The 27,625-nt window shown below is 46.6% G+C and overlaps 2 protein-coding genes across 2 annotated transcripts in view; one reads left to right on the top strand and one right to left on the bottom strand.

Annotated features, from left to right (window-relative positions):
• The window catches only part of dnah7 (dynein, axonemal, heavy chain 7), a 199,295-nt gene extending 174,662 nt beyond the window's left edge, over nt 1-24,633 (top strand). Inside the window, exons 58-61 of the mRNA XM_072443992.1 lie at nt 11,716-11,868; nt 15,715-15,892; nt 22,184-22,287; nt 24,412-24,633. Of these exons, the coding sequence (XP_072300093.1) occupies nt 11,716-11,868; nt 15,715-15,892; nt 22,184-22,287; nt 24,412-24,618 (642 nt within the window). The 3' untranslated portion in view covers nt 24,619-24,633. The remainder of the gene's footprint in view (nt 1-11,715; nt 11,869-15,714; nt 15,893-22,183; nt 22,288-24,411) is intronic.
• Nucleotides 18,668-20,347, bottom strand: LOC140360046 (E3 ubiquitin/ISG15 ligase TRIM25-like). The gene has a single exon (XM_072445361.1). The coding sequence runs from the start codon at nt 20,330-20,332 to the stop codon at nt 18,944-18,946; it is 1,389 nt and encodes a 462-aa protein (XP_072301462.1). The 5' UTR covers nt 20,333-20,347; the 3' UTR covers nt 18,668-18,943.
• Nucleotides 24,634-27,625: the final 2,992 nt, after the last annotated feature.

The raw sequence follows: 27,625 nt of genomic DNA, 5'->3' as shown, positions 1-27,625 counted from the left end.
TTAGTCCTGCTTTAGTCCTGCTTTAGTCCTGCTTTAGACCTGGTTCAGATCTGCTTTAGTCCTGTTTTAGTCCTGCTTTAGTCCTGCTTTAGTCCTGCTTTAGACCTGCTTTAGATCTGCTTTAGACCTGCTTTAGTCCTGCTTTAGACCTGCTTTAGTCCTGCTTTAGTCCTGCTTTAGACCTGCTTTAGTCCTGCTTTAGACCTGCTTTAGTCCTGCTTTAGTCCTGCTTTAGACCTGCTTTAGTCCTGCTTTAGTCCTGCTTTAGTCCTGCTTTAGTCCTGCTTTAGACCTGTTTTAGTCCTGCTTTAGACCTGCTTTAGTCCTGCTTTAGTCCTGCTTTAGTCCTGCTTTATTCCTGTTTTAGTCCTGCTTTAGACCTGCTTTAGTCCTGCTTTAGTCCTGCTTTAGTCCTGCTTTAGACATGTTTTAGTCCTGCTTTAGACCTGCTTTAGTCCTGCTTTAGTCCTGCTTTAGACCTGCTTTAGACCTGCTTTATTCCTGTTTTAGTCCTGCTTTAGTCCTGCTTTAGACCTGCTTTAGTCCTGCTTTAGACCTGCTTTAGTCCTGCTTTAGTCCTGCTTTAGTCCTGCTTTAGACCTGCTTTAGTCCTGTTTTAGTCCTGCTTTAGTCCTGCTTTAGTCCTGCTTTAGACCTGCTTTAGACCTGCTTTATTCCTGTTTTAGTCCTGCTTTAGACCTGCTTTAGTCCTGCTTTAGTCCTGCTTTAGACCTGCTTTAGTCCTGCTTTAGTCCTGCTTTAGACCTGCTTTAGTCCTGCTTTAGACCTGCTTTAGTCCTGCTTTAGTCCTGCTTTAGACCTGCTTTAGACCTGCTTTAGTCCTGCTTTAGACCTGGTTCAGATCTGCTTTAGTCCTGTTTTAGTCCTGCTTTAGACCTGCTTTAGTCCTGCTTTTTACCTGCTTTAGTCCTGTTTTAGTCCTGCTTTAGTCCTGCTTTAGTCCTGCTTTAGACCTGCTTTAGACCTGCTTTATTCCTGTTTTAGTCCTGTTTTAGTCCTGCTTTAGACCTGCTTTAGTCCTGCTTTAGTCCTGCTTTAGTCCTGCTTTATTCCTGTTTTAGTCCTGCTTTAGTCCTGCTTTAGACCTGCTTTAGTCCTGCTTTAGTCCTGCTTTAGTCCTGCTTTAGACCTGTTTTAGACCTGCTTTAGACCTGCTTTAGACCTGCTTTAGTCCTGCTTTAGACCTGCTTTAGTCCTGCTTTAGACCTGCTTTAGTCCTGCTTTAGTCCTGCTTTAGTCCTGCTTTAGATCTGCTTTAGACCTGCTTTAGTCCTGCTTTAGACCTGCTTTAGTCCTGCTTTAGTCCTGCTTTAGACCTGCTTTAGACCTGGTTCAGATCTGCTTTAGTCCTGTTTTAGTCCTGCTTTAGTCCTGCTTTAGTCCTGCTTTAGACCTGCTTTAGATCTGCTTTAGACCTGCTTTAGTCCTGCTTTAGACCTGCTTTAGTCCTGCTTTAGTCCTGCTTTAGACCTGCTTTAGTCCTGCTTTAGACCTGCTTTAGTCCTGCTTTAGTCCTGCTTTAGACCTGCTTTAGTCCTGCTTTAGTCCTGCTTTAGTCCTGCTTTAGTCCTGCTTTAGACCTGTTTTAGTCCTGCTTTAGACCTGCTTTAGTCCTGCTTTAGTCCTGCTTTAGTCCTGCTTTATTCCTGTTTTAGTCCTGCTTTAGACCTGCTTTAGTCCTGCTTTAGTCCTGCTTTAGTCCTGCTTTAGACCTGTTTTAGTCCTGCTTTAGACCTGCTTTAGTCCTGCTTTAGTCCTGCTTTAGACCTGCTTTAGTCCTGCTTTAGACCTGCTTTAGTCCTGCTTTAGACCTGCTTTAGTCCTGCTTTAGTCCTGCTTTAGACCTGCTTTAGTCCTGCTTTAGACCTGCTTTAGACCTGCTTTATTCCTGTTTTAGTCCTGCTTTAGTCCTGCTTTAGACCTGCTTTAGTCCTGCTTTAGTCCTGCTTTAGTCCTGCTTTAGACCTGCTTTAGTCCTGCTTTAGTCCTGCTTTAGTCCTGCTTTAGACCTGCTTTAGTCCTGCTTTAGTCCTGCTTTATTCCTGTTTTAGTCCTGCTTTAGTCCTGCTTTAGACCTGCTTTATTCCTGTTTTAGTCCTGCTTTAGTCCTGCTTTAGACCTGCTTTAGTCCTGTTTTAGTCCTGCTTTAGTCCTGCTTTAGACCTGCTTTAGTCCTGCTTTAGTCCTGCTTTAGTCCTGCTTTAGACCTGCTTTAGTCCTGCTTTAGTCCTGCTTTATTCCTGTTTTAGTCCTGCTTTAGTCCTGCTTTAGACCTGCTTTAGTCCTGCTTTAGTCCTGCTTTAGACCTGCTTTAGTCCTGCTTTAGACCTGCTTTAGTCCTGCTTTAGTCCTGCTTTAGACCTGCTTTAGTCCTGCTTTAGTCCTGCTTTAGACCTGGTTTAGTCTGGCTTTAGTCCTGCTTTAGACCTGATTTAGTCCTGCTTTAGACCTGCTTTAGTCCTGCTTTAGTCCTGCTTTAGTCCTGCTTTAGTCCTGCTTTATTCCTGCTTTATTCCTGTTTTAGTCCTGCTTTAGTCCTGCTTTGGACCTGCTTTAGACCTGCTTTAGTCCTGCTTTAGACCTGCTTTAGTCCTGGTTTAGTCCTGCTTTAGTCCTGCTTTAGTCCTGCTTTAGACCTGCTTTAGTCCTGCTTTAGTCCTGCTTTAGTCCTGCTTTAGTCCTGTTTTAGTCCTGCTTTATTCCAGTTTTAGTCCTGTTTTAGTCCTGCTTTAGACCTGCTTTAGTCCTGTTTTAGTCCTGTTTTAGTCCTGCTTTATTCCAGTTTTAGTCCTGCTTTAGTCCTGCTTTAGTCCTGTTTTAGTCCTGTTTTAGACCTGCTTTAGTCCTGCTTTATTCCTGTTTTAGTCCTGCTTTAGTCCTGCTTTAGACCTGCTTTATTCCTGCTTTATTCCTGTTTTAGTCCTGCTTTAGACCTGCTTTAGTCCTGGTTTGGACCTGCTTTAGTCCTGCTTTAGTCCTGCTTTAGTCCTGCTTTAGTCCAGCTTTAGTCCTGCTTTAGACCTGCTTTAGTCCTGCTTTAGACCTGCTTTAGTCCTGCTTTAGTCCTGTTTTAGTCCTGTTTTAGTCCTGCTTTAGACCTGCTTTAGTCCTGCTTTATTCCTGTTTTAGTCCTGCTTTAGTCCTGCTTTAGACCTGCTTTAGTCCTGCTTTAGACCTGCTTTAGACCTGCTTTAGACCTGCTTTAGTCCTGCTTTAGTCCTGCTTTAGACCTGCTTTAGTCCTGCTTTAGTCCTGCTTTATTCCTGTTTTAGTCCTGCTTTAGTCCTGCTTTAGACCTGCTTTAGTCCTGCTTTAGACCTGCTTTAGTCCTGCTTTAGACCTGCTTTAGTCCTGCTTTAGACCTGCTTTAGTCCTGCTTTAGACCTGCTTTAGTCCTGCTTTAGACCTGCTTTAGTCCTGCTTTATTCCTGTTTTAGTCCTGCTTTAGTCCTGCTTTATTCCTGTTTTAGTCCTGCTTTATTCCTGTTTTAGTCCTGCTTTAGTCCTGCTTTAGACCTGCTTTAGTCCTGCTTTAGACCTGCTTTAGTCCTGCTTTAGACCTGCTTTAGTCCTGCTTTAGTCCTGCTTTATTCCTGTTTTAGTCCTGCTTTAGTCCTGCTTTAGACCTGCTTTAGTCCTGCTTTAGTCCTGCTTTAGTCCTGCTTTAGACCTGCTTTAGACCTGCTTTAGTCCTGCTTTAGTCCTGCTTTAGTCCTGCTTTAGACCTGCTTTAGTCCTGCTTTAGTCCTGCTTTATTCCTGTTTTAGTCCTGCTTTAGTCCTGCTTTAGACCTGCTTTAGACCTGCTTTAGTCCTGTTTTAGTCCTGCTTTAGACCTGCTTTAGTCCTGTTTTAGTCCTGTTTTAGTCCTGCTTTATTCCAGTTTTAGTCCTGCTTTATTCCTGCTTTAGACCTGCTTTAGTCCTGCTTTAGTCCTGCTTTATTCCTGTTTTAGTCCTGCTTTAGTCCTGCTTTATTCCTGTTTTAGTCCTGCTTTATTCCTGCTTTATTCCTGCTTTAGTCCTGCTTTAGTCCTGCTTTATTCCTGTTTTAGTCCTGCTTTAGTCCTGCTTTAGTCCTGTTTTAGTCCTGCTTTAGTCCTGCTTTAGTCCAGCTTTAGTCCTGCTTTAGACCTGCTTTAGTCCTGCTTTATTCCTGTTTTAGTCCTGCTTTAGTCCTGCTTTAGTCCTGCTTTATTCCTGTTTTAGTCCTGCTTTAGTCCTGCTTTATTCCTGCTTTATTCCTGTTTTAGTCCTGCTTTAGTCCTGCTTTATTCCTGTTTTAGTCCTGCTTTAGTCCTGCTTTATTCCTGTTTTAGTCCTGCTTTATTCCTGCTTTATTCCTGTTTTAGTCCTGCTTTAGTCCTGCTTTATTCCTGCTTTATTCCTGTTTTAGTCCTGCTTTATTCCTGTTTTAGTTCTGCTTTAGACCTGCTTTAGTCCTGCTTTATTCCTGCTTTATTCCTGTTTTAGTCCTGCTTTATTCTTGTTTTAGTCCTGCTTTAGTCCTGCTTTAGTCCTGCTTTAGTCCTGATTTATTCCTGTTTTAGTCCTGCTTTATTCCTGTTTTAGTTCTGCTTTAGTCCTGCTTTAGTCCTGCTTTAGACCTGCTTTAGACCTGCTTTATTCCTGTTTTAGTCCTGCTTTAGACCTGCTTTAGTCATGGTTTAGACCTGCTTTAGTCCTGCTTTATTCCTGTTTTAGTCCTGCTTTATTCCTGTTTTAGTCCTGCTTTAGTCCTGTTTTAGTCCTGCTTTATTCCTGTTTTAGTCCTGCTTTATTCCTGTTTTAGTCCTGTTTTAGTCCTGCTTTATTCCTGTTTTAGTCCTGCTTTATACCTGCTTTAGTCCTGCTTTAGTCCTGCTTTAGTCCTGCTTTAGACCTGCTTTAGTCCTGTTTTAGTCCTGTTTTAGTCCTGCTTTATTCCAGTTTTAGTCCTGCTTTATTCCTGCTTTAGACCTGCTTTAGTCCTGCTTTAGTCCTGCTTTATTCCTGTTTTAGTCCTGTTTTAGTCCTGCTTTATTCCTGTTTTAGTCCTGCTTTATTCCTGCTTTATTCCTGCTTTAGTCCTGCTTTAGTCCTGCTTTATTCCTGTTTTAGTCCTGCTTTAGTCCTGCTTTAGTCCTGTTTTAGTCCTGCTTTAGTCCTGCTTTAGTCCAGCTTTAGTCCTGCTTTAGACCTGCTTTAGTCCTGCTTTATTCCTGTTTTAGTCCTGCTTTAGTCCTGCTTTAGTCCTGCTTTATTCCTGTTTTAGTCCTGCTTTAGTCCTGCTTTATTCCTGCTTTATTCCTGTTTTAGTCCTGCTTTAGTCCTGCTTTATTCCTGTTTTAGTCCTGCTTTAGTCCTGCTTTATTCCTGCTTTATTCCTGTTTTAGTCCTGCTTTATTCCTGTTTTAGTTCTGCTTTAGACCTGCTTTAGTCCTGCTTTAGTCCTGCTTTATTCCTGCTTTATTCCTGTTTTAGTCCTGCTTTATTCTTGTTTTAGTCCTGCTTTAGTCCTGCTTTAGTCCTGCTTTAGTCCTGATTTATTCCTGTTTTAGTCCTGCTTTATTCCTGTTTTAGTTCTGCTTTAGTCCTGCTTTAGTCCTGCTTTAGACCTGCTTTAGACCTGCTTTATTCCTGTTTTAGTCCTGCTTTAGACCTGCTTTAGTCATGGTTTAGACCTGCTTTAGTCCTGCTTTATTCCTGTTTTAGTCCTGCTTTATTCCTGTTTTAGTCCTGCTTTAGTCCTGTTTTAGTCCTGCTTTATTCCTGTTTTAGTCCTGCTTTATTCCTGTTTTAGTCCTGCTTTAGACCTGCTTTAGTCCTGGTTTAGACCTGCTTTAGTCCTGCTTTATTCCTGTTTTAGTCCTGCTTTATTACTGTTTTAGTCCTGTTTTAGTCCTGCTTTATTCCTGTTTTAGTCCTGCTTTATACCTGCTTTAGTCCTGCTTTAGTCCTGCTTTAGACCTGCTTTAGTCCTGCTTTAGTCCTGCTTTAGACCTGCTTTAGTCCTGCTTTAGTCCTGCTTTATTCCTGTTTTAGTCCTGTTTTAGTCCTGCTTTATTCCTGTTTTAGTCCTGCTTTAGACCTGCTTTAGTCCTGCTTTATACCTGCTTTAGTCCTGCTTTAGTCCTGCTTTAGACCTGCTTTATTCCTGCTTTAGTCCTGGTTTAGTCCTGCTTTAGACCTGCTTTAGACCTGCTTTAGACCTGCTTTAGACCTGCTTTAGACCTGCTTTAGTCCTGCTTTAGTCCTGCTTTAGTCCTGCTTTAGTCCTGCTTTAGACCTGCTTTAGACCTGCTTTAGACCTGCTTTAGACCTGCTTTAGTCCTGCTTTAGTCCTGCTTTAGTCCTGCTTTAATCCTGCTCAGTCCTGCTTTAGTCCTGCTTTAGACCTGGTTTAGTCCTGCTTTAGTCCTGCTTTAGTCCTGCTTTAATCCTGCTTTAGTCCTGCTTTAGACCTGCTTTAGACCTGCTTTAGACCTGCTTTAGTCCTGCTTTAGTCCTGTTTTAGTCCTGCTTTAGACCTGCTTTAGTCCTGGTTTAGTCCTGCTTTAGTCCTGCTTTAGACCTGCTTTAGACCTGCTTTAGACCTGCTTTAGTCCTGCTTTAGTCCTGCTTTAGACCTGCTTTAGTCCTGCTTTAGTCCTGCTTTAGTCCTGCTTTAGTCCTGTTTTAGTCCTGCTTTATTCCTGCTTTAGACCATCTTTAGACCTGCTTTAGTCCTGGTTTAGTCCTGGTTTAGACCTGCTTTAGTCCTGCTTTAGACCTGCTTTAGACCTGCTTTAGTCCTGCTTTAGTCCTGCTTTAGACCTGCTTTAGTCCTGGTTTAGTCCTGCTTTAGACCTGCTTTAGTCCTGCTTTAGACCTGCTTTAGACCTGCTTTAGTCCTGCTTTAGTCCTGCTTTAGTCCTGCTTTAGTCCTGTTTTAGTCCTGCTTTATTCCTGTTTTAGTCCTGCTTTAGACCTGCTTTAGTCCTGCTTTAGTCCTGCTTTATTCCTGTTTTAGTCCTGTTTTAGTCCTGCTTTATTCCTGTTTTAGTCCTGCTTTAGACCTGCTTTAGTCCTGCTTTATACCTGCTTTAGTCCTGCTTTAGTCCTGCTTTAGACCTGCTTTATTCCTGCTTTAGTCCTGGTTTAGTCCTGCTTTAGACCTGCTTTAGTCCTGCTTTAGACCTGCTTTAGACCTGCTTTAGACCTGCTTTAGTCCTGCTTTAGTCCTGCTTTAGTCCTGCTTTAGACCTGCTTTAGACCTGCTTTAGACCTGCTTTAGTCCTGCTTTAGTCCTGCTTTAGACCTGCTTTAGTCCTGGTTTAGTCCTGCTTTAGTCCTGCTTTAGTCCTGCTTTAGTCCTGTTTTAGTCCTGCTTTATTCCTGCTTTAGACCATCTTTAGACCTGCTTTAGTCCTGGTTTAGTCCTGCTTTAGACCATCTTTAGACCTGCTTTAGTCCTGCTTTAGACCATCTTTAGACCTGCTTTAGTCCTGCTTTAGTCCTGCTTTAGACCTGCTTTAGACCTGCTTTAGTCCTGCTTTAGTCCTGCTTTAGACCTGCTTTAGTCCTGGTTTAGTCCTGCTTTAGACCTGCTTTAGTCCTGCTTTAGACCTGCTTTAGTCCTGCTTTAGTCCTGCTTTAGACCTGCTTTAGTCCTGCTTTAGACCTGCTTTAGACCTGCTTTAGTCCTGCTTTAGTCCTGCTTTAGTCCTGCTTTAGTCCTGTTTTAGTCCTGCTTTAGTCCTGTTTTAGTCCTGCTTTATTCCTGTTTTAGACCTGCTTTAGTCCTGCTTTAGTCCTGCTTTAGACCTGCTTTAGACCTGCTTTAGACCTGCTTTAGTCCTGCTTTATTCCTGTTTTAGACCTGCTTTATTCCTGTTTTAGACCTGCTTTAGTCCTGCTTTAGTCCTGCTTTAGTCCCGACACCAGCTCCAACACCAGCACCAACACCAACACCAACACCAGCTCCTACACCTACACCAGCAACAACACCAACACCAGCAACAACACCAACACCAGCAACAACACCAACACCAGCAACAACACCAACACCAGCACCAACACCAGCACCAACACCAGCTCCAACACCAACACCAGCACCAGCTCCAACTCCATCACCAGCTCCAACACCAGCTCCAACACCAACACCAACACCACTACCAACACCAACTCCAGCTCCAACACCAACACCAACACCAACACCAGCACCAACACCAACACCAACACCAACACCAGCACCAACACCTACACCAACACCAGCACCAACACCAGCTCCAACACCAACACCAACACCAGCTCCAACACCTACACCAACACCAACACCAGCACCAGCACCAACACCAGCTCCAACACCAGCTCCAACACCAACACCAACACCAGCTCAAACACCAACACCAGCACCAACACCAACACCAGCACCAGCTCCAACACCAGCAACAATACCAGCACCAACACCAACACCAGCACCAACACCAACACCAGCACCAACACCAGCACCAACACCAACACCAACACCAGCACCAACACCAGCACATACACCAACACCAGCTTCAACACCAACACCAAGACCAACACCAACACCAGCTCAAACACCAACACCAGCACCAACACCAACACCAACACCAGCACCAGCTCCAACACCAGCAACAATACCAGCACCAGCACCAACACCAGCACCAACACCAGCACCAACACCAACACCAACACCAGCACCAACACCAGCACATACACCAACACCAGCTTCAACACCAACACCAAGACCAACACCAACACCAACACCAACACCAGCTCCAACACCAGCACCAACACCAGCACCAACACCAACACCAGCTCCAACACCAACACCAGCACCAACACCAATATCAACACCAACACCAACACCAGCACCAACACCAGCACCAACACCAACACCAGCTCCAACACCTACACCAACACCAACACCAGCACCAACACCAGCTCCAACACCAGCACCAACACCAACACCAACACCAGCTCCTACACCTACACCAGCAACAACACCAACACCAGCAACAACACCAACACCAGCAACAACACCAACACCAGCACCAGCACCAAAACCAAAACCAACACTAGCACCAACACCAACACCAGCACCAGCACCAAAACCAAAACCAACACCAACACTAGCACCAACACCAACACCAACACTAGCACCAACACCGACACCGATACCAGCACCGACACCGTCACCAGCACCAACACCAGCACCAACACCAACACCAGCACCAGTACCAACACCGTCACCAGCACCAACACCAGCACCAGCACCAACACCAACACCAACACCAGCACCAACACCAGCTCCTACACCTACACCAACACCAGCACCAACACCAACACCAGCTCCAACACCAACACCAGCAACAACACCAACACCAGCAACAACACCAACACCAGCTCCAACACCAACACCAGCTCCAACACCAACACCAACACCGGCACCGGCACCAACACCAACACCAGCACCAGCACCAAAACCAAAACCAACACTAGCACCAACACCAACACCAGCACCAGCACCAAAACCAAAACCAACACCAACACTAGCACCAACACCAACACCAACACTAGCACCAACACCGACACCGACACCAGCACCGACACCGTCACCAGCACCAACACCAGCACCAACACCAACACCAGCACCAGTACCAACACCGTCACCAGCACCAACACCAGCACCAACACCAGCACCAACACCAATACCAACACCAACACTAGTACCAACACCAACACCAGCACCGACACCGTCACCAGCACCAACACCAGCACCAACACCAACACCAGCACCAACACAAACACAAACACCAGCACCAACACAAACACAAACACCAGCACCAACACCAACACTAGCGCCAACAACCACGATGACACCACCACGAGACAACGACAACACCATGACGACGCGCGGACTAAGACTGGACAAAACCAGGACTAAGACTGGACTAAACCAGGACTAAGACTGGACAAAACCAGGACTAAGACTCTTTTCCTTTTGGCACTGTTGTTGTGCCCATGAGCAGAATCTGGTCTCTGGTCTTTCCCACAGACTCAACCTCTTCTGTTCTTTTGACCTTTTTCTTCCGTCACATGTTTTTTCTACAGTTGTTTTCTGTTTTCTTTCGCCCTTCGGCTTCTGCAGCTTCACAAACCTGTGACCAACCTTCTGTCATTTAAAGACTAAACCAGGACTAAACCAGGACTAAACCAGGTCTAAACCAGGACTAAACCAGGTCTAAACCAGGTCTAAACCAGGACTAAACCAGGTCTAAACCAGGACTAAACCAGGTCTAAACCAGGACTAAACCAAGTCTAAACCAGGACTAAACCAGGACTAAACCAGGTCTAAACCAGGACTAAACCAAGTCTAAACCAGGTCTAAACCAGGTCTAAACCAGGACTAAACCAGGACTAAACCAGGTCTAAACCAGGACTAAACCAAGTCTAAACCAGGTCTAAACCAGGACTAAACCAGGTCTAAACCAGGACTAAACCAAGTCTAAACCAGGACTAAACCAGGACTAAACCAGGACTAAACCAAGTCTAAACCAGGACTAAACCAGGTCTAAACCAGGTCTAAACCAGGACTAAACCAGGTCTAAACCAGGACTAAACCAGGTCTAAACCAGGACTAAACCAGGTCTAAACCAGGACTAAACCAAGTCTAAACCAGGACTAAACCAGGACTAAACCAGGACTAAACCAGGACTGTGGATATTGGGTTTTCTGATATATATATATATATATATATATATAAATATATATATATATATTTGACGTTTTAAGCTCACGTTTCATATTAGTATGTATTTTTTAGTCTTTGTTGTGTTTAGAAAGTGTTTTTTGTGTGAGATTTGCTAAATTAGAAGGTTTTTGATGCTCAAATGAAATGTGCTTGTGCAAAGAGGAAACTTCTGAAGCGCCCGCTCTCCCAGTGCCACCCAGACGCTCGTCCTGGGGCCCGTCCTGGGGCCCGTCCTGGGGCCCGTCCTGGTTTCCTCCTGTGGAAACATGTCTCACTCTAGGATATACATAGGATTATTCAAAATGACTAATAGTTTTGAGTGTGCTCTCTGTTTGGCTGGGCCTGGCACACCCTGACACACACTGGCACACCCTGGCACACTCTGACACACTCTGGCACACAATGGCACACTCTGACACACTCTGACACACTCTGACACACACTGGCACGCCCTGGCACACTCTGACACACACTGGCACACCCTGACACACTCTGGCACACTCTGACACGCCCTGGCACACTCTGACACACTCTGGCACACTCTGACACACACTGGCACACTCTGACACACTCTGGCACACTCTGACACACACTGGCACACCCTGACACACTCTGGCACACTCTGACACGCCCTGGCACACTCTGACACACTCTGGCACACTCTGACACACTCTGGCACACAATGGCACGCCCTGGCACACTCTGGCACACTCTGGCACGCCCTGGCACACTCTGACACACTCTGACACACTCTGACACACACTGGCACACACTGGCACACTCTGACACACTCTGACACACTCTGACACACACTGGCACACACTGGCACACTCTGACACACTCTGACACACACTGGCACACCCTGGCACACTCTGGCACACTCTGGCACACCCTGGCACACTCTGACACACTCTAGCACGCCCGCGGTCACACCAGCGTGTCTCGTCTGTGCCAGGGTCTGGTGGTGATGTCGGCGGAGCTGGAGGAGGTGGTCCACAGCATCCTGAGCGGGCGAGTTCCTGCCATGTGGAAGAGGAAGTCGTACCCGAGCCTCAAACCTTTGGGCAGCTACGCCAGCGACTTCCTGGAGCGGCTCCGCTTCCTCCAGGTGAAGCACAAACACCATGACAACCACCAGATGTGGCACCAGCGTCCAGCTGGTGTCCAGAGGGCGCAAAGCCAGCCCCAACAGCTGACCCTGACCCCGGCACTGACCCTGACCCCGGCATTGACCCTGACCCCGGCATTGACCCTGACCCCGGCACTGACCCTGACCCCGGCATTGACCCTGACCCCGGCATTGACCCTGGCACTGACCCCAGCATTGACCCTGACCCCAGCATTGACCCTGACCCCGGCATTGACCCTGACCCGGGCATTGACCCTGACCCCGGCATTGACCCTGGCACTGACCCCAGCATTGACCCTGACCCCGGCATTGACCCTGGCACTGACCCCAGCATTGACCCTGACCCCAGCATTGACCCTGACCCCGGCATTGACCCTGACCCCGGCATTGACCCTGGCACTGACCCCAGCATTGACCCTGACCCCGGCATTGACCCTGACCCCGGCATTGACCCTGACCCCGGCATTGACCCCGGCACTGACCTTTGCACTGACCCCGGAACTGACCCTGACAGTGACCCTGGAACTGACCCCAGTCACATTTGACCAGTGAAGACTGGCCCCAGGGTTCCTGGAGGTGGGCGTGTCTTCTGCTCCAGCGTCCAGCGTGGACCAGGTGCTGGTCAGGACTGAGCTGGAGGGTCATGCAGACAAACTGCTGCTCTTTGTTTTGCTGGTGTAAAGGTCAAAGTTCATCTCCTCAGGGTCTTCAGACCTGGAGAACATGTGACGCTGTTTCATACAAATCACATGATGCCAGAGCCGCTCTGTGAGACGGACCAGACCGGACACTAAGCTCTGCTGGACACTAAGCTCTGCTGGACACTAAGCTCTGCTGGACACTAAGCTCTGCTGGACATTCAGTCCCACCTACACCTCAGACCTCCTCAGGGTGAGATGGGGATGAGAGAGTGAGGGGACATTCAGTAAAGTACCGCAATTCCCCAGCATCCTGTGTCCTAAGACACATGTCCCAGCATCCTGTGTCCTAAGACAAGTGTCCCAGCATCCTGTGTCCTAAGACACATGTCCCAGCATCCTGTGTCCTAAGACACATGTCCCAGCATCCTGTGTCCTAAGACAAGTGTCCCAGCATCCTGTGTCCTAAGACACATGTCCCAGCATCCTGTGTCCTAAGACACATGTCCCAGCATCCTGTGTCCTAAGACAAGTGTCCCAGCATCCTGTGTCCTAAGACACATGTCCCAGCATCCTATGTCCTAAGACAAGTGTCCCAGCATCCTGTGTCCTAAGACAAGTGTCCCAGCATCCTGTGTCCTAAGACACATGTCCCAGCATCCTGTGTCCTAAGACACATGTCCCAGCATCCTGTGTCCTAAGACAAGTGTCCCAGTATCCTGTGTCCTAAGACAAGTGTCCCAGCATCCTGTGTCCTAAGACAAGTGTCCCAGCATCCTGTGTCCTAAGACAAGTGTCCCAGCATCCTGTGTCCCAAGACACATGTCCCAGCATCCTGTGTCCTAAGACACATGTCCCAGCATCCTGTGTCCTAAGACAAGTGTCTCAGCATCCTGTGTCCTAAGACACATGTCCCAGCATCCTGTGTCCTAAGACAAGTGTCCCAGCATCCTGTGTCCTAAGACACATGTCCCAGCATCCTGTGTCCTAAGACACATGTCCCAGCATCCTGTGTCCTAAGACACATGTCCCAGCATCCTGTGTCCTAAGACAAGTGTCCCAGCATCCTGTGTCCTAAGACACATGTCCCAGCATCCTGTGTCCTAAGACACATGTCCCAGCATCCTGTGTCCTAAGACAAGTGTCCCAACACATGTCCCAGCATCCTGTGTCCTAAGACAAGTGTCCCAGCATCCTGTGTCCTAAGACACATGTCCCAGCATCCTGTGTCCTAAGACACATGTCCCAGCATCCTGTGTCCTAAGACAAGTGTCCCAGCATCCTGTGTCCTAAGACACGTGTCCCAGCATCCTGTGTCCTAAGACAAGTGTCCCAGCATCCTGTGTCCTAAGACACATGTCCCAGCATCCTGTGTCCTAAGACACATGTCCCAGCATCCTGTGTCCTAAGACAAGTGTCCCAGCATCCTGTGTCCTAAGACACATGTCCCAGCATCCTGTGTCCTAAGACACATGTCCCAGCATCCTATGTCCTAAGACAAGTGTCCCAGCATCCTGTGTCCTAAGACAAGTGTCCCAGCATCCTGTGTCCTAAGACACATGTCCCAGCATCCTGTGTCCTAAGACACATGTCCCAGCATCCTGTGTCCTAAGACAAGTGTCCCAGTATCCTGTGTCCTAAGACAAGTGTCCCAGCATCCTGTGTCCTAAGACAAGTGTCCCAGCATCCTGTGTCCTAAGACAAGTGTCCCAGCATCCTGTGTCCTAAGACAAGTGTCCCAGCATCCTGTGTCCTAAGACACATGTCCCAGCATCCTGTGTCCTAAGACAAGTGTCTCAGCATCCTGTGTCCTAAGACACATGTCCCAGCATCCTGTGTCCTAAGACAAGTGTCCCAGCATCCTGTGTCCTAAGACAAGTGTCCCAGCATCCTGTGTCCTAAGACACATGTCCCAGCATCCTGTGTCCTAAGACAAGAGTCCCAGCATTCTGTGTCCTAAGACAAGTGTCCCAGCATCCTGTGTCCTAAGACACATGTCCCAGCATCCTGTGTCCTAAGACACATGTCCCAGCATCCTGTGTCCTAAGACAAGTGTCCCAGCATCCTGTGTCCTAAGACACACGTCCCAGCATCCTGTGTCCTAAGACAAGTGTCCCAGCCTCCTCCTGCTCTTCTCACTTTGACCTCCTCCTGCTCTTCTCACTTTGACCTCCTCCTGCTCTTCTCACTTTGACCTCCTCCTGCTCTTCTCACTTTGACCTCCTCCTGCTCTTCTCACTTTGACCTCCTCCTGCTCTTCTCACTTTGACCTCCTCCTGCTCTTCTCACTTTGACCTCCTCCTGCTCTCCTCACAATGACCTCCTCCTTTGTGGAGTCACGCTGCTGGAGTCTGAGAGAGGCACATGATGAGCTGATGCTTCTGAGCCTCAAACTCCACATTCCAACAGTATGATCTGCGTCTCCACGTGAGGAGGACCATGTGAGGAGGACCATGTGAGGAGGACACCTGACTCCACAGACATGTGAGGAGGACACCTGACTCCGCAGACATGTGAGGAGGACACCTGAGACATGTGAGGAGGACACCTGACTCCACAGACATGTGAGGAGGACACCTGACTCCGCAGACATGTGAGGAGGACACCTGACTCCACAGACATGTGAGGAGGACACCTGACTCCGCAGACATGTGAGGAGGACACCTGAGACATGTGAGGAGGACACCTGACTCCGCAGACATGTGAGGAGGACACCTGAGACATGTGAGGAGGACACCTGACTCCGCAGACATGTGAGGAGGACACCTGAGACATGTGAGGAGGACACCTGACTCCGCAGACATGTGAGGAGGACACCTGACTCCGCAGACATGTGAGGAGGACACCTGGGTTCAAGAGGATGACTTTAGTCCACAGTGTCGATCTGCGCCGGGACAAACGAGGAATAAAAACATCAAATAAAACATCAAAAAACTTCACCTGGTGTCAATCAGGTCACAAGAATATGCTTGATGTTTCTCCTCACTCCTCCTCTCCACCTCCTCACTGCTCCTCTCCACCTCCTCACTCCTCCTTTCGTCCTCCTCGTTGTCCTCCTCCTCCTCCTCCTCTCCTCCTCACTCCTCCTCACTCCTCCTCCTCTCATCCTCCTCACCTCCTCCTCCTCCTCTCCTCCTCTTCACCTCCTCCTCTCCTCCTCTAACCCTCTGTTGGTGTCTTGTTTCAGGACTGGTTTGAGGAGGGCGCTCCTGCTGTGTTCTGGATCTCGGGGTTCTTCTTCACTCAGGCGTTCCTCACTGGTGCACAGCAGAACTTCGCTCAGAAGCACAAAGTTCCCATTGACCTGCTCGGCTTCCACTTCCACGTCCTGGACGACAGACCCTACAACACGGCTCCAGACGATGGTAATCTGGGCCGGGACATTCTGGGCCGGGACATTCTGGGCCGGGACATTCTGGGCCGGGACATTCTGGGTCAAAAACGATTGTATTTCTCAACAAAGTGATGGCCAAACACTGACAATTCCCAAATGTACAAGAACAAAGTCATGTTTGTGTTTGTTCTCACAGGGTCATTGTTCTCACAGGGTCATTGTTCTCACAGGGTCATTGTTCTCACAGGGTCATTGTTCTCACAAGGTCATTGTTCTCACAGGTCATTGTTCTCACAGGTCATTGTTCTCACAGGTCATTGTTCTCACAGGTCATTGTTCTCACAGGTCATTGTTCTCACAGGTCATTGTTCTCACAGGTCATTGTTCTCACAGGTCATTGTTCTCACAAGGTCATTGTTCTCACAGGTCATTGTTCTCACAGGTCATTGTTCTCACAGGTCATTGTTCTCACAGGTCATTGTTCTCACAGGTCATTGTTCTCACAGGTCATTGTTCTCACAGGTCATTGTTCTCACAGGTCATTGTTCTCACAGGTCATTGTTCTCACAGGGTCAGACGTGTGGAGGCCTGAGATGTGACACTATAGAGCAAGTACGATAGTCGCAGCTTGAACTGCAACTGAAAAACCAATGAAGGAGCTGAAGTTAGTTGGATCTAAACTTTAAAAAGAGGAAGAACATGAAGCACCAAAGTAAAGGTCCTTCTAAATAACATTTAAAGTTTATGCCAGAGCAGTTTGTGTGTTTCCCCGGCTGCCAGTTCCATAGATATCCATCCATTGTGTCCATGGTGCGGGTTTTGAGGCCCAAGTATATTCTGAAACTGAGTGGGATGGAACAGTCTGCAGGGCCTTGTTTATTTGTGCCCAGGACACGTGGTAATGTTCCTAACCTCCTGAAACCAGTTTCTCCAGCACTAAGCCGCTCCCTGTGGATAACCAGCACTTTGACATGGTGGACGTTATAAAGATCTGGTATCCGCGAGTGCTGAAAGTACTCTGTTTGTGAAAAAGTATTTCTGTAACAGAGACTGAGCACACATTCCCATGACTCAGGGTTCCTGGAGGTTAGCTCAGCCGGGTCTGTTGGGCGGTGGTCAGATCCGGTGAATCACCTGAGAAGATTCCATATTTCTGTGTCAGCAGACATATAATGAGCTTTGATGCTTACTTCAGGAACATGTCTAAGAAACTGAACAAGAATAAGAACAACGCCGCGGAGAGCCGGGCTAGCCATGCTACAGCTAAGCTAATTAGCCCCTGTCCGTACTGGGTCTGGGCGCAGCGTCAGAGGAGACCAGGAGCAAGATGGACCCAGTGATTATGGTGGCTCTGCTGGAAAAAAACTGATCAATTAAAGCTGAAAATGAAATCCCTGATTTGAAAGACCTGCTCTCTGCCTTGCAAACAAAAGTGGCAGATTTAACGAACCAGAAACATGTCCTGCCTGTGGACGACCTGGACAATCGTAAACACAGATGTAATGTCAGAGGACACTGAAGGTGAAGATGTGGTCAAGTTTATGGAGACCTGGATCCCCAATACCTCAAACCTCCAACAAAAGCTGGAAAAATAAAGCTGGACTGCGCACATCGCTCCCTGGCTCCCAAACCGGCCCCGAACCAGCGTCCAAGAGCCATTATACTGAAGCTGCACTTCTTCAGTGTCAAACAGAGAGTCATGGCTGAATCCAGGCGTCTTGCCGCGGGCCGACCCGGATCAAAAAGCCTCACTCGAGGACTACTCAGCGCAAGTGGTCTATAAACACAAACCTTTAGACAAAGGGAAATCTCGCCTTATGGTGAAGATCAACGTGAATGAGAAAATAAGAACTTTCACTACAGCAGAGGAGGCGTTGGCAATTGCAGATACACTGCCGGAGCCCTGAGCAGTCTGACCTTCCCCCCTTTTTACCTTTGTTTTAAGGAGAGGGACCTGGACTGAACTGGAGACATGTGAGCATGTGCCCAATGTGGGCCAGTGTGGGCCACTGTGGTCCAACTTCAGTCTGTAAATGCCCAGGTTACATCAACCGTACCAGAGGAACTTTTTAACCAGAACATGTTCTCCCTTCACCCTCTGATCTCTTTTTGGATCAGTCTGTGGGCTCTTTACATGTTTTTGGCATGAGCTCTTTTTCTTTTGGTATTTAGTTTGTTCTTTTGTGTTTTGTTGTGGTTCCTGTGTGTGTGACACAGAGAGCAGAGGAACAAAAGCAGATTTATAAGAATTATTTCAACATGTTTATACACATTTTAAATATATATTGCAAAAATTAATCAGTACTTAGTTTAGATATTATTTGTATTGTTGGCGTGCTCGTTTATGAAAGAAAGAGCAAGAATCAGAATAGTTAGAATCAATCAAATGTTTAATTCCTGCCAGTACAATTCTAACATGGCTCAACAGAGCTCTTACCATCTGTCCCTATCGAATGTGACGGCGACTTACTCGGGCATAGTCCGGACGCGCCCTTTCCCTGGGCACTCGTATTTTATAACAATTCAATATAGGGCGTATGGTGAAGGCTGGCGCCTCGTTGATCTTCTCAGTCATTTTCCACTCGCCGTTGTTTCACACGGAGTTGTCCTTGAATTTGTCTGCAGCTTCTCCCACTTCTTATCAAAGAGTGCGTAATATAGGAACAATGGGATATGTGCGTCCGCGTGTGAGGACTAAACAACTCATAGTTTCAGCATAATAGTATATCAAAGTACCGTGAAATACAATGTAGTAAAGTTAATATATTTGGTATTCCCTTCAGTATCAAACATCATACAGAGTCACACATTTTAACTGAGGAGAACAAAGCTGTTATTTGAGTTTAGGGAAATGTGCAGTTTCTCCAGGATTATTCCAGTTAAACCTGACTCCAGTGTAGAGAGAGTGAGTGAAAGTGGTCTGGACTCTGTGGAGGAGGCTCATCTTACGTTCAGAGACGCTGTAAAACTCCAAAACCCCTGCACTGTGGTCCAGGTAAACCCCGATTCTGGACGAGACCGGACCTGAGACCTGGGACAGGACTGAGTTAAACAGAAATAAAGGATCGGTTTTGTGACAAACTTAAGCCCAGGATTTATCATTGAATCCAAATATACATTCATTAGAGTTTCCTTTTCTCTGAATATCTCTGTATGAAACTGCTATATAAACCCACGTCCCGCTCCACTCCACCTCCCAGTAACATCGGCCCCTCAGACTCTCTCTGCTCAGGACCTGACACATGTCACTGAATCTGTCTGAATGATCAGGATAACTCTGGTCTTCTCTCATAACTGTTGCTCTTCTGTTTCCATCAGACAGAGACAGTCTGGTCTGAGCTGTGTTTAGGTCCAGAGTGATTTCTGTATAATATTGTAAGAAGTCCTCTCTGGAGCTGGGTTCAACTGGTGACAGTAAAACCTGGAGTGGACTCAGAGTGAGCTGGAGTTTGTCCCTGAGCGCTGACACAGCTCTGGTCACATCCTCAAAGTAGCTCCGGGGCCCTGTCTGAATCCTGGCTGGCTCTGTGCTCTGTGTGTCTGTGGACAGTGAAGCGTAGAGCTGTAGAAACTGGTTATGATCCGGAGTGAGGGACAGTGTGTCCAGCTCAGAGATGCTCCTCTTCAGCTCAGTCACGTCCTGCTGCAGTTGGTCCTGGAGCTCTTGGACTGGGCTCAGTTGGGTCTGCTCCTGGGAGAGGATCTGCTGCTCCACTTCAGAGCCTCTTTTCTCCAGGAGAAGGACCATCTCTCTGAAGCTGTCCCTGCTGCGCTGCACTGCTGTCTGGGCAGAGCGTCTGATGTCCTGGGCCTCCTGTTTGAGCCTCTTCAGGTCTGTGTCTTTGTCCTGGAGGCTCTGGAGCAGCAGGGCCCTCCTGGCCGGCAGCTCTGCCTGTTTCTGGGCCCTCTCTGAGGCAGAGGACACTATGTCGTGGCCCTTGTGCTGGTCCACAGAGCAGAGGTAACAGATGTTCTGCTGGTCGCTGCGGCAGAATAAATCCATCACTTTGTGGTGTTGAGAGCAGATGTTTTCCTGGAGCTTGTGGGACGGCGCCACCAGCTGGTGTTTCTGAAACGCTGCAGCATCATAATGAGGCTGGAGGTGGCTCTCACAGTATGAAGCCACACACTGCAGACAGGACTGGACAGCTTTCATCTTCCTCCCAGTGCACACATCACAGGACACATCCTGAGGTCCGGCATAGCAGCGGTCAGCAGGGGGCGCTGTGAGCCCAGTCTTCTTCAGCTGTTCTACTACATCAGTTAACACTGTGTTTTTGACCAGGACAGGTCTGGAGCTGAAGCTCTCTCTACATACAGGACAGCTGTACCTGAGGCTCTGTTGGTCCCAGTGGTCTTTAATACAGTCCATGCAGAAGCTGTGTCCACAGGGTGTGGTCACTGGATCCTTCAGTAAATCCAAACAGATGGGACAGGACACAGAGTCCTGCTGAACTCCTCTCTGAGCCATGTCTCTGAGTCCAGAGCAGAATGACAGGGCCGTGACAGTCTCCAGGTTTAAATCAGACTGTACTTCCTGCTCCTCCTTCATTTGTCATTTTAATGAGCCTGAAAAACCGGCTGAACCAGAGTCTGACAAACGCTCACCAGGATGAACACGTGATAGTTTTGTCTAAATGTGGCACGGATCATTTCAGTGGACAAACAACGGCATCTGAAATATTACTTATATCATCTTTAAAAGTTAATGACATATCGGGTCCAATTAAGCAGTCAAAGATATTGACAAAGAGAAAGATAAATTATTTAACTACAAGAAACCCATTTAAACCACTAGAACACCAAACAGTGACTAAATGATGATGGTTTCTATGGTTATTATGGTTCTAACAGACTTTACTCTTCAAACATAAAAGGGGCGTGGCCTTTGGACAGAGTTTTGAACACAAAGATAAAGATGCAGATTTGTCAAATGAACCAGAATTTGATATTTTTTCATCTGAACAGTCTCTTCAAAGCTCGTGTTAATATGACGCAAACTTCACGATCTCTGTCTAATAACCCTGGTCCAGGGCCCCAGCCCTTATCCAGGGCCCCTGATCCAGGGCCCCTGATCCAGGGCCCCAGTCCTGATCCAGGGCCCCTGATCCAGGGCCCCAGTCCTGATCCAGGGCCCCTGATCCGGGGCCTCAGTCCTGATCCAGGGCCCCAGTCCTGATTCAGTCCTGATCCAGGGCCTCAGTCCTGATCCAGGGCCCCTGATCCAGACTTAGTTCTGCCCTGGTCAGGAATGTACAGTTTGTTTCTCAGAGTTTAAAGACTTCACACGTTTCACTCTCATAATAACACGGCTCCTGGTGAGATGTTGTTGTGTCCCTGGGCAAAACACTTCAGTGGGTGTGGCTGAGGGCCTCAGGGCCAAAACAAAGAGAAACACATCTAAAGAACATGGTTTGTGCCTCTCAAAGTAGTTATTTTGTTCCAGTGACTTTCTGTAAATGTCTTAGTTTTTTGTGACGAGCTGAAGTGGATTTAAAGTTAAATAAAGTTAAATAAAGTTAAATACATTTAAATAAAGTTAAATAAAGTTAAATAAAGTTGAATAAAGTTTAATACATTTTAAGAATCATAAAGCCGACATAAAAACTGATGTTCTGGTTTGTTGTGAGCAGTAAAATGATCTGAAACCTGTGTCACAACAGGGAAAGTCCACTTCAATTCTCTAAAACTGTGGTTGCGTCCGAATGTCCAGCAGGTCCAGAAATGCACCATGAAGTAGTGTCCAGCACTGGTCACTCGACCGGCCAATATAGACCACAATGCATTGCGAGAGCTGGACACAACAGACTGAAGCTGAAGACTCTGAGGAGCTGAAATAAACCGTTAGCCGCAAAGTCGCTAGCGTTAGCCGCTAACCTTAGCTTGATAATTAGTCCATAAATATGTGTCTGGCGGATTTGACCAATAGTGACGCCGGAGTCACATGACCCGGGCTGAGGAGAAAGTAGTGATGTCAGTGTCCGGATCTGACTGTGGAGTGAACGAGGGGTCAGGGGACGAGACATGTGTCAGAGGTCAGAGGTCAGAGGTCAGGTTTATGGTTCATGCCTCTGTAATCGCTGGTTTTATCCACATCATAAAGTTATTCACCTCCAAAGACGTGACGTGTCAGTGACTTTAAGAGAAGATGAATGTAACAAACCAAAGAATGACCTGGACAAACATTTGGAGATAGATTTTTCCAAATAAAAACATAAATCTCGAGTAACACAGGCCCCGCCTCCATCTGAGATTATGACAGATGTCACAGATGATGTGTGAATCAAAGTGTCCCATAGTAACACGTGGTCTCCTCCCTCAGGCGTGTTCATCAGAGGCCTGTTCCTGGAGGGCGCCCGATGGGACCGGAAGACCAAACGTTTGGCTGAGTCTTTGCCCAAAGAGCTGCAGGACACGATGCCTCCGGTGAGAAGGTCCTGGAGCTCATGTGTGAGAAGGTCCTGGAGCTCATGTGTGAGAAGGTCCTGGAGCTCATGTGTGAGAAGGTCCTGGAGCTCATGTGTGAGAAGGTCCTGGAGTTCATGTGTGAGAAGGTCCTGGAGCTCATGTGGGAGAAGGTCCTGGAGCTCATGTGTGAGAAGGTCCTGGAGCTCATGTGGGAGAAGGTCCTGGAGCTCATGTGTGAGAAGGTCCTGGAGCTCATGTGTGAGAAGGTCCTGGAGTTCATGTGGGAGAAGGTCCTGGAGCTCATGTGTGAGAAGGTCCTGGAGCTCATGTGTGAGAAGGTCCTGGAGCTCATGTGTGAGAAGGTCCTGGAGATCATGTGTGAGAAGGTCCTGGAGCTCATGTGTGAGAAGGTCCTGGAGCTCATGTGTGAGAAGGTCCTGGTTTTACAGCTCTGTTATGGTTGTGTCACTGCTGCGTCTAAATGATCTCGACCTTCAAACAGAAGCTTAAGTCTGTGGACGCCGAAGGTCTCGACTGGTTCAGAGATGCACTGGGACATGTTCTGTCTTCAGATCTTCAGACTGAGGACAGGTTTGTGTTTTGAAGAATGCAGCAGAAGAGACAGGAGCTGGAGACAAACGCTTCATTATTTATTGAGGAAAATCTGATTTATTTAAATGTTTTAAAACAGGGCCGTGGTTTTCAGATTTCATGATGTTCTTAATCCACTTTCTATTGTCCCAGTTCAAGAGACTTTTTGAGTCTGTTTACTGTCGATGTGGGCCGCAGCGGTCAAGCTGTCATACTTCCGCCAGAGTTGCTCCTAGGGCAGCGGAGCTGAAACTGTAGCTTTATATTTCTGTTCCTCACTGGCCTGAACATAAGTCATTTCAAGAGGAACGTTTTAAGCCTGGACTTAAATGAAGAGACTGTGTCGCCTCTTTAACATGGACATGAGCTCTACCTCCTACTGTGCTTTTAGAGACTCTTGGCACCACCAGAAGGCTCTACCTCCTACTGTGCTTTTAGAGACTCTTGGCACCACCAGAAGGCTCTACCTCTTACTGTGCTTTTAGAGACTCTTGGCACCACCAGAAGGCTCTACCTCCTACTGTGCTTTTAGAGACTCTTGGCACCACCAGAAGGCCAGTATTTAGAGAGTGAAGAGCTCTGATTGGATGAGATGGTTCTATAGCATCTTTGAGGTGGGAGGGGCCATGTGATTTATGGCTTTGTAAGTCAGGAGGAGGAGTTTAAATGTGATTCTAAACTGGACAGGAGCCAGTGAAGAGACTCCAGCACCGGTGTAATGTGCTCTCTTCTTTTAGTTCCTGTTAGTAATCTTGCTGCTGCATTTTGAACCAGTTAAAGCTTTTTATGGAGCTTTTAGGACCTGCTGTGAGCAGGAGTTAAAGGAGAATCGAGACGTTACAAATGCAGGAGACGTTTCAGCTTCACTTTTAGGCCGGATTTGATCTTTATTACACAGATGAAAGAGTCTGTTTTACAGACTTGATTTATCTGAGCTTTAAATGAGAGCTCCTGGTCCAATCAGACTCTGAGGTTTCTCACAGTGGAACTGGAGGCTTCACTGAGACTATCTGCTCAGATAAAGCGTCTCGTACATGTTTAGGACCAGCACAATGACCTCCAGCACAATGACCTCCAGCACAATGACCTCCAGCACAATGACCTCCAGCACAATGACCTTGGTTTGTTTAGGGTTAAGAAGCAGATCATTAAGTGTCCTCCAGGTTTTTATCTCCTTCACACGAGCTCTAAGTCTGTCTGATCATGTGACCTGATCATGTGACCTGATCATGTGACCTAACGGCAGCATGTAAAGAGGAAACAGAACTGGACCCAGTACTGACCCCTGAGGCACACCGTAAGTTACTGTAGAACAAGGGGAGGAGCTCTGCTTTACATGAACAAACTGGTACATATCAGATAAATAGAATGTAAAGCAGCTGAGGGTGGGGCCTCTGAGGGCGGGGCCTCTGAGGGCGGGGCCTCTGACACCTACATCACATTCTAACCTCTGCAGTAGAATGTTTATGGTCGATGGTCAAACGCTGCTGTCAGAACCAGGAGTGAGACCATCGTCTGCAGCTCATGACCTGAGGCTGGTTTGTGTCTCAGATGTGGCTGAAGCCGTGTCGGCGGCGGGACGTCCCGCAGAGGCCGTGTTACCTGGCGCCGGTGTACAAGACGAGCGAGAGGCGCGGCACTCTGTCCACCACCGGACACTCCACAAACTACGTGATCGCCATGACGATGAACACTGAAGAACCACCTGAGCACTGGGTCCGGAGGGGCGTGGCCCTGCTGTGCCAGCTCAGCTCCTAACACTGAAGTACTACTGCAATACTGAAGTACTACTGCACTACTGAAGTACTACTACAATACTGAAGTACTACTGAAGTACTACTGCAATACTGAAGTACTACTGCACTACTGAAGTACTACTACAATACTGAAGTACTACTGAAGTACTACTGCAATACTGAAGTACTACTGCACTACTGAAGTACTACTACAATACTGAAGTACTACTGAAGTACTACTGCAATACTGAAGTACTACTGCACTACTTAAGTACTACTACAATACTGAAGTACTACTGAAGTACTACTGCAATACTGAAGTACTACTGCACTACTGAAGTACTACTACAATACTGAAGTACTACTGAAGTACTACTGCAATACTGAAGTACTACTGCACTACTGAAGTACTACTACAATACTGAAGTACTACTGAAGTACTACTGCAATACTGAAGTACTACTGCACTACTGAAGTACTACTACAATACTGAAGTACTACTGAAGTACTACTGCAATACTGAAGTACTACTGCACTACTGAAGTACTACTACAATACTGAAGTACTACTGAAGTACTACTGCAATACTGAAGTACTACTGCACTACTGAAGTACTACTACAATACTGAAGTACTACTGAAGTACTACTGCAATACTGAAGTACTACTGCACTACTGAAGTACTACTACAATACTGAAGTACTACTGAAGTACTACTGCAATACTGAAGTACTACTGCACTACTGAAGTACTACTACAATACTGAAGTACTACTGAAGTACTACTGCAATACTGAAGTACTACTGCACTACTGAAGTACTACTGCACTACTGAAGTACTACTGCAATACTGAAGTACTACTGAAGTACTACTGCAATACTGAAGTACTACTGCACTACTGTAGTACTACTGCAATACTGAAGTACTACTGCACTACTGAAGTACTACTGCAATACTGAAGTACTACTGCACTACTGAAGTACTACTGCAATACTGAAGTACTACTGCACTACTGAAGTACTACTGCAATACTGAAGTACTACTGCAATATTGAAGTACTACTGCACTACTGAAGTACTACTGCAATACTGAAGTACTACTGAAGTACTACTGCAATACTGAAGTACTACTGCACTACTGAAGTACTACTGCAATACTGAAGTACTACTGCACTACTGAAGTACTACTGCAATACTGAAGTACTACTGCAATATTGAAGTACTACTGCACTACTGAAGTACTACTACACTACTGAAGTACTACTGCAATACTGAAGTACTACTGAAGTACTACTGCACTACTGTAGTACTACTGAAGTACTACTGCACTACTGAAGTACTACTGCAATACTGAAGTACTACTGCACTACTGAAGTACTACTGCAATACTGAAGTACTACTGAAGTACTACTGCACTACTGAAGTACTACTGCACTACTGTAGTACTACTGCAATACTGAAGTACTACTGCACTACTGAAGTACTACTGCAATACTGAAGTACTACTGAAGTACTACTGCACTACTGTAGTACTACTGAAGTACTACTGCACTACTGAAGTACTACTGCAACACTGAAGCACTACTGCACTACTGTAGTACTACTGCACCACTGAAGTACTACTGCAATACTGAAGTACTACTGCACTACTGAAGTACTACTGCAATACTGAAGTACTACTGCACTACTGAAGTACTACTGCAATACTGAAGTACTACTGAAGTACTACTGCAATACTGAAGTACTACTGCACTACTGAAGTACTACTACACTACTGAAGTACTACTGCAATACTGAAGTACTACTGAAGTACTACTGAAGTACTACTGCACTACTGAAGTACTACTGCACTACTGTAGTACTACTGAAGTACTACTGCACTACTGAAGTACTACTGCACTACTGAAGTACTACTGCAACACTGAAGCACTACTGCACTACTGTAGTACTACTGCACCACTGAAGTACTACTGCAATACTGAAGTACTACTGCACTACTGTAGTACTACTGAAGTACTACTGCAATACTGAACTACTACTGCACTACTGAAGTACTACTGCACTACTGTTGTACTACTGAAGTACTACTGCAATACTGAAGTACTACTGCACTACTGAAGTACTGTAGTACTACTGAAGTACTACTGTACTACTACTGAAGTACTACTGTAATACTACTGAAGTACTACTGCAATACTGAAGTACTACTGTACTACTACTGAAGTACTACTGCACTACTGTAATACTACTTAAGTACTACTGCACTACTGTACTACTACTGAAGTACTACTGAAGTACTACTGCAATACTGAAGTACTACTGCACTACTGTAGTACTACTACTGAAGTACTACTGTAATACTACTGAAGTACTACTGTAATACTACTGAAGTACTACTGTAATACTACTGAAGTACTACTGCACTACTGTAGTACTACTACTGAAGCACTACTGAAGTACTACTGCACTACTGTAATACTACTGAAGTACTACTGCACTACTGAAGTACTACTGCACTACTGTACTACTACTGAAGTACTATTGCACTACTTAAGTACTGTAGTACTACTGTACTACTACTGAAGTACTACTGTAATACTACTGAAGTACTACTGCACTACTCTAGTACTACTGAAGTACTACTGCACTACTATAGTACTACTGTACTACTACTGAAGCACTACTGAAGTACTACTGCACTACTGTAATACTACTGAAGTACTACTGCACTACTGTAGTACTACTGTAGTACTACTGCACTACTGAAGTACTACTGCACTACTGAAGTACTACTGCACTACTGTAGTACTACTGAAGAACTACTGCACTACTGAAGTACTACTGCACTACTGAAGTACTACTGCACTACTGTAATACTACTGAAGTACTACTGCACTACTGTAGTACTACTCAAGTACTACTGCACTACTGTAGTACTACTGAAGTACTACTGCACTACTGTAATACTACTGAAGTACTACTGCACTACTGTAGTACTACTGTAGTACTACTGAAGTACTACTGCACTACT

Source organism: Eucyclogobius newberryi, unplaced genomic scaffold (genome assembly GCF_026437365.1).
Source record: "Eucyclogobius newberryi isolate DKJ021-1_F unplaced genomic scaffold, fEucNew1.0.hap1 SCAF_14, whole genome shotgun sequence".
NCBI lineage: Eukaryota > Metazoa > Chordata > Actinopteri > Gobiiformes > Gobiidae > Eucyclogobius > Eucyclogobius newberryi.
This window is presented reverse-complemented; position numbering and strand designations above follow the sequence as displayed.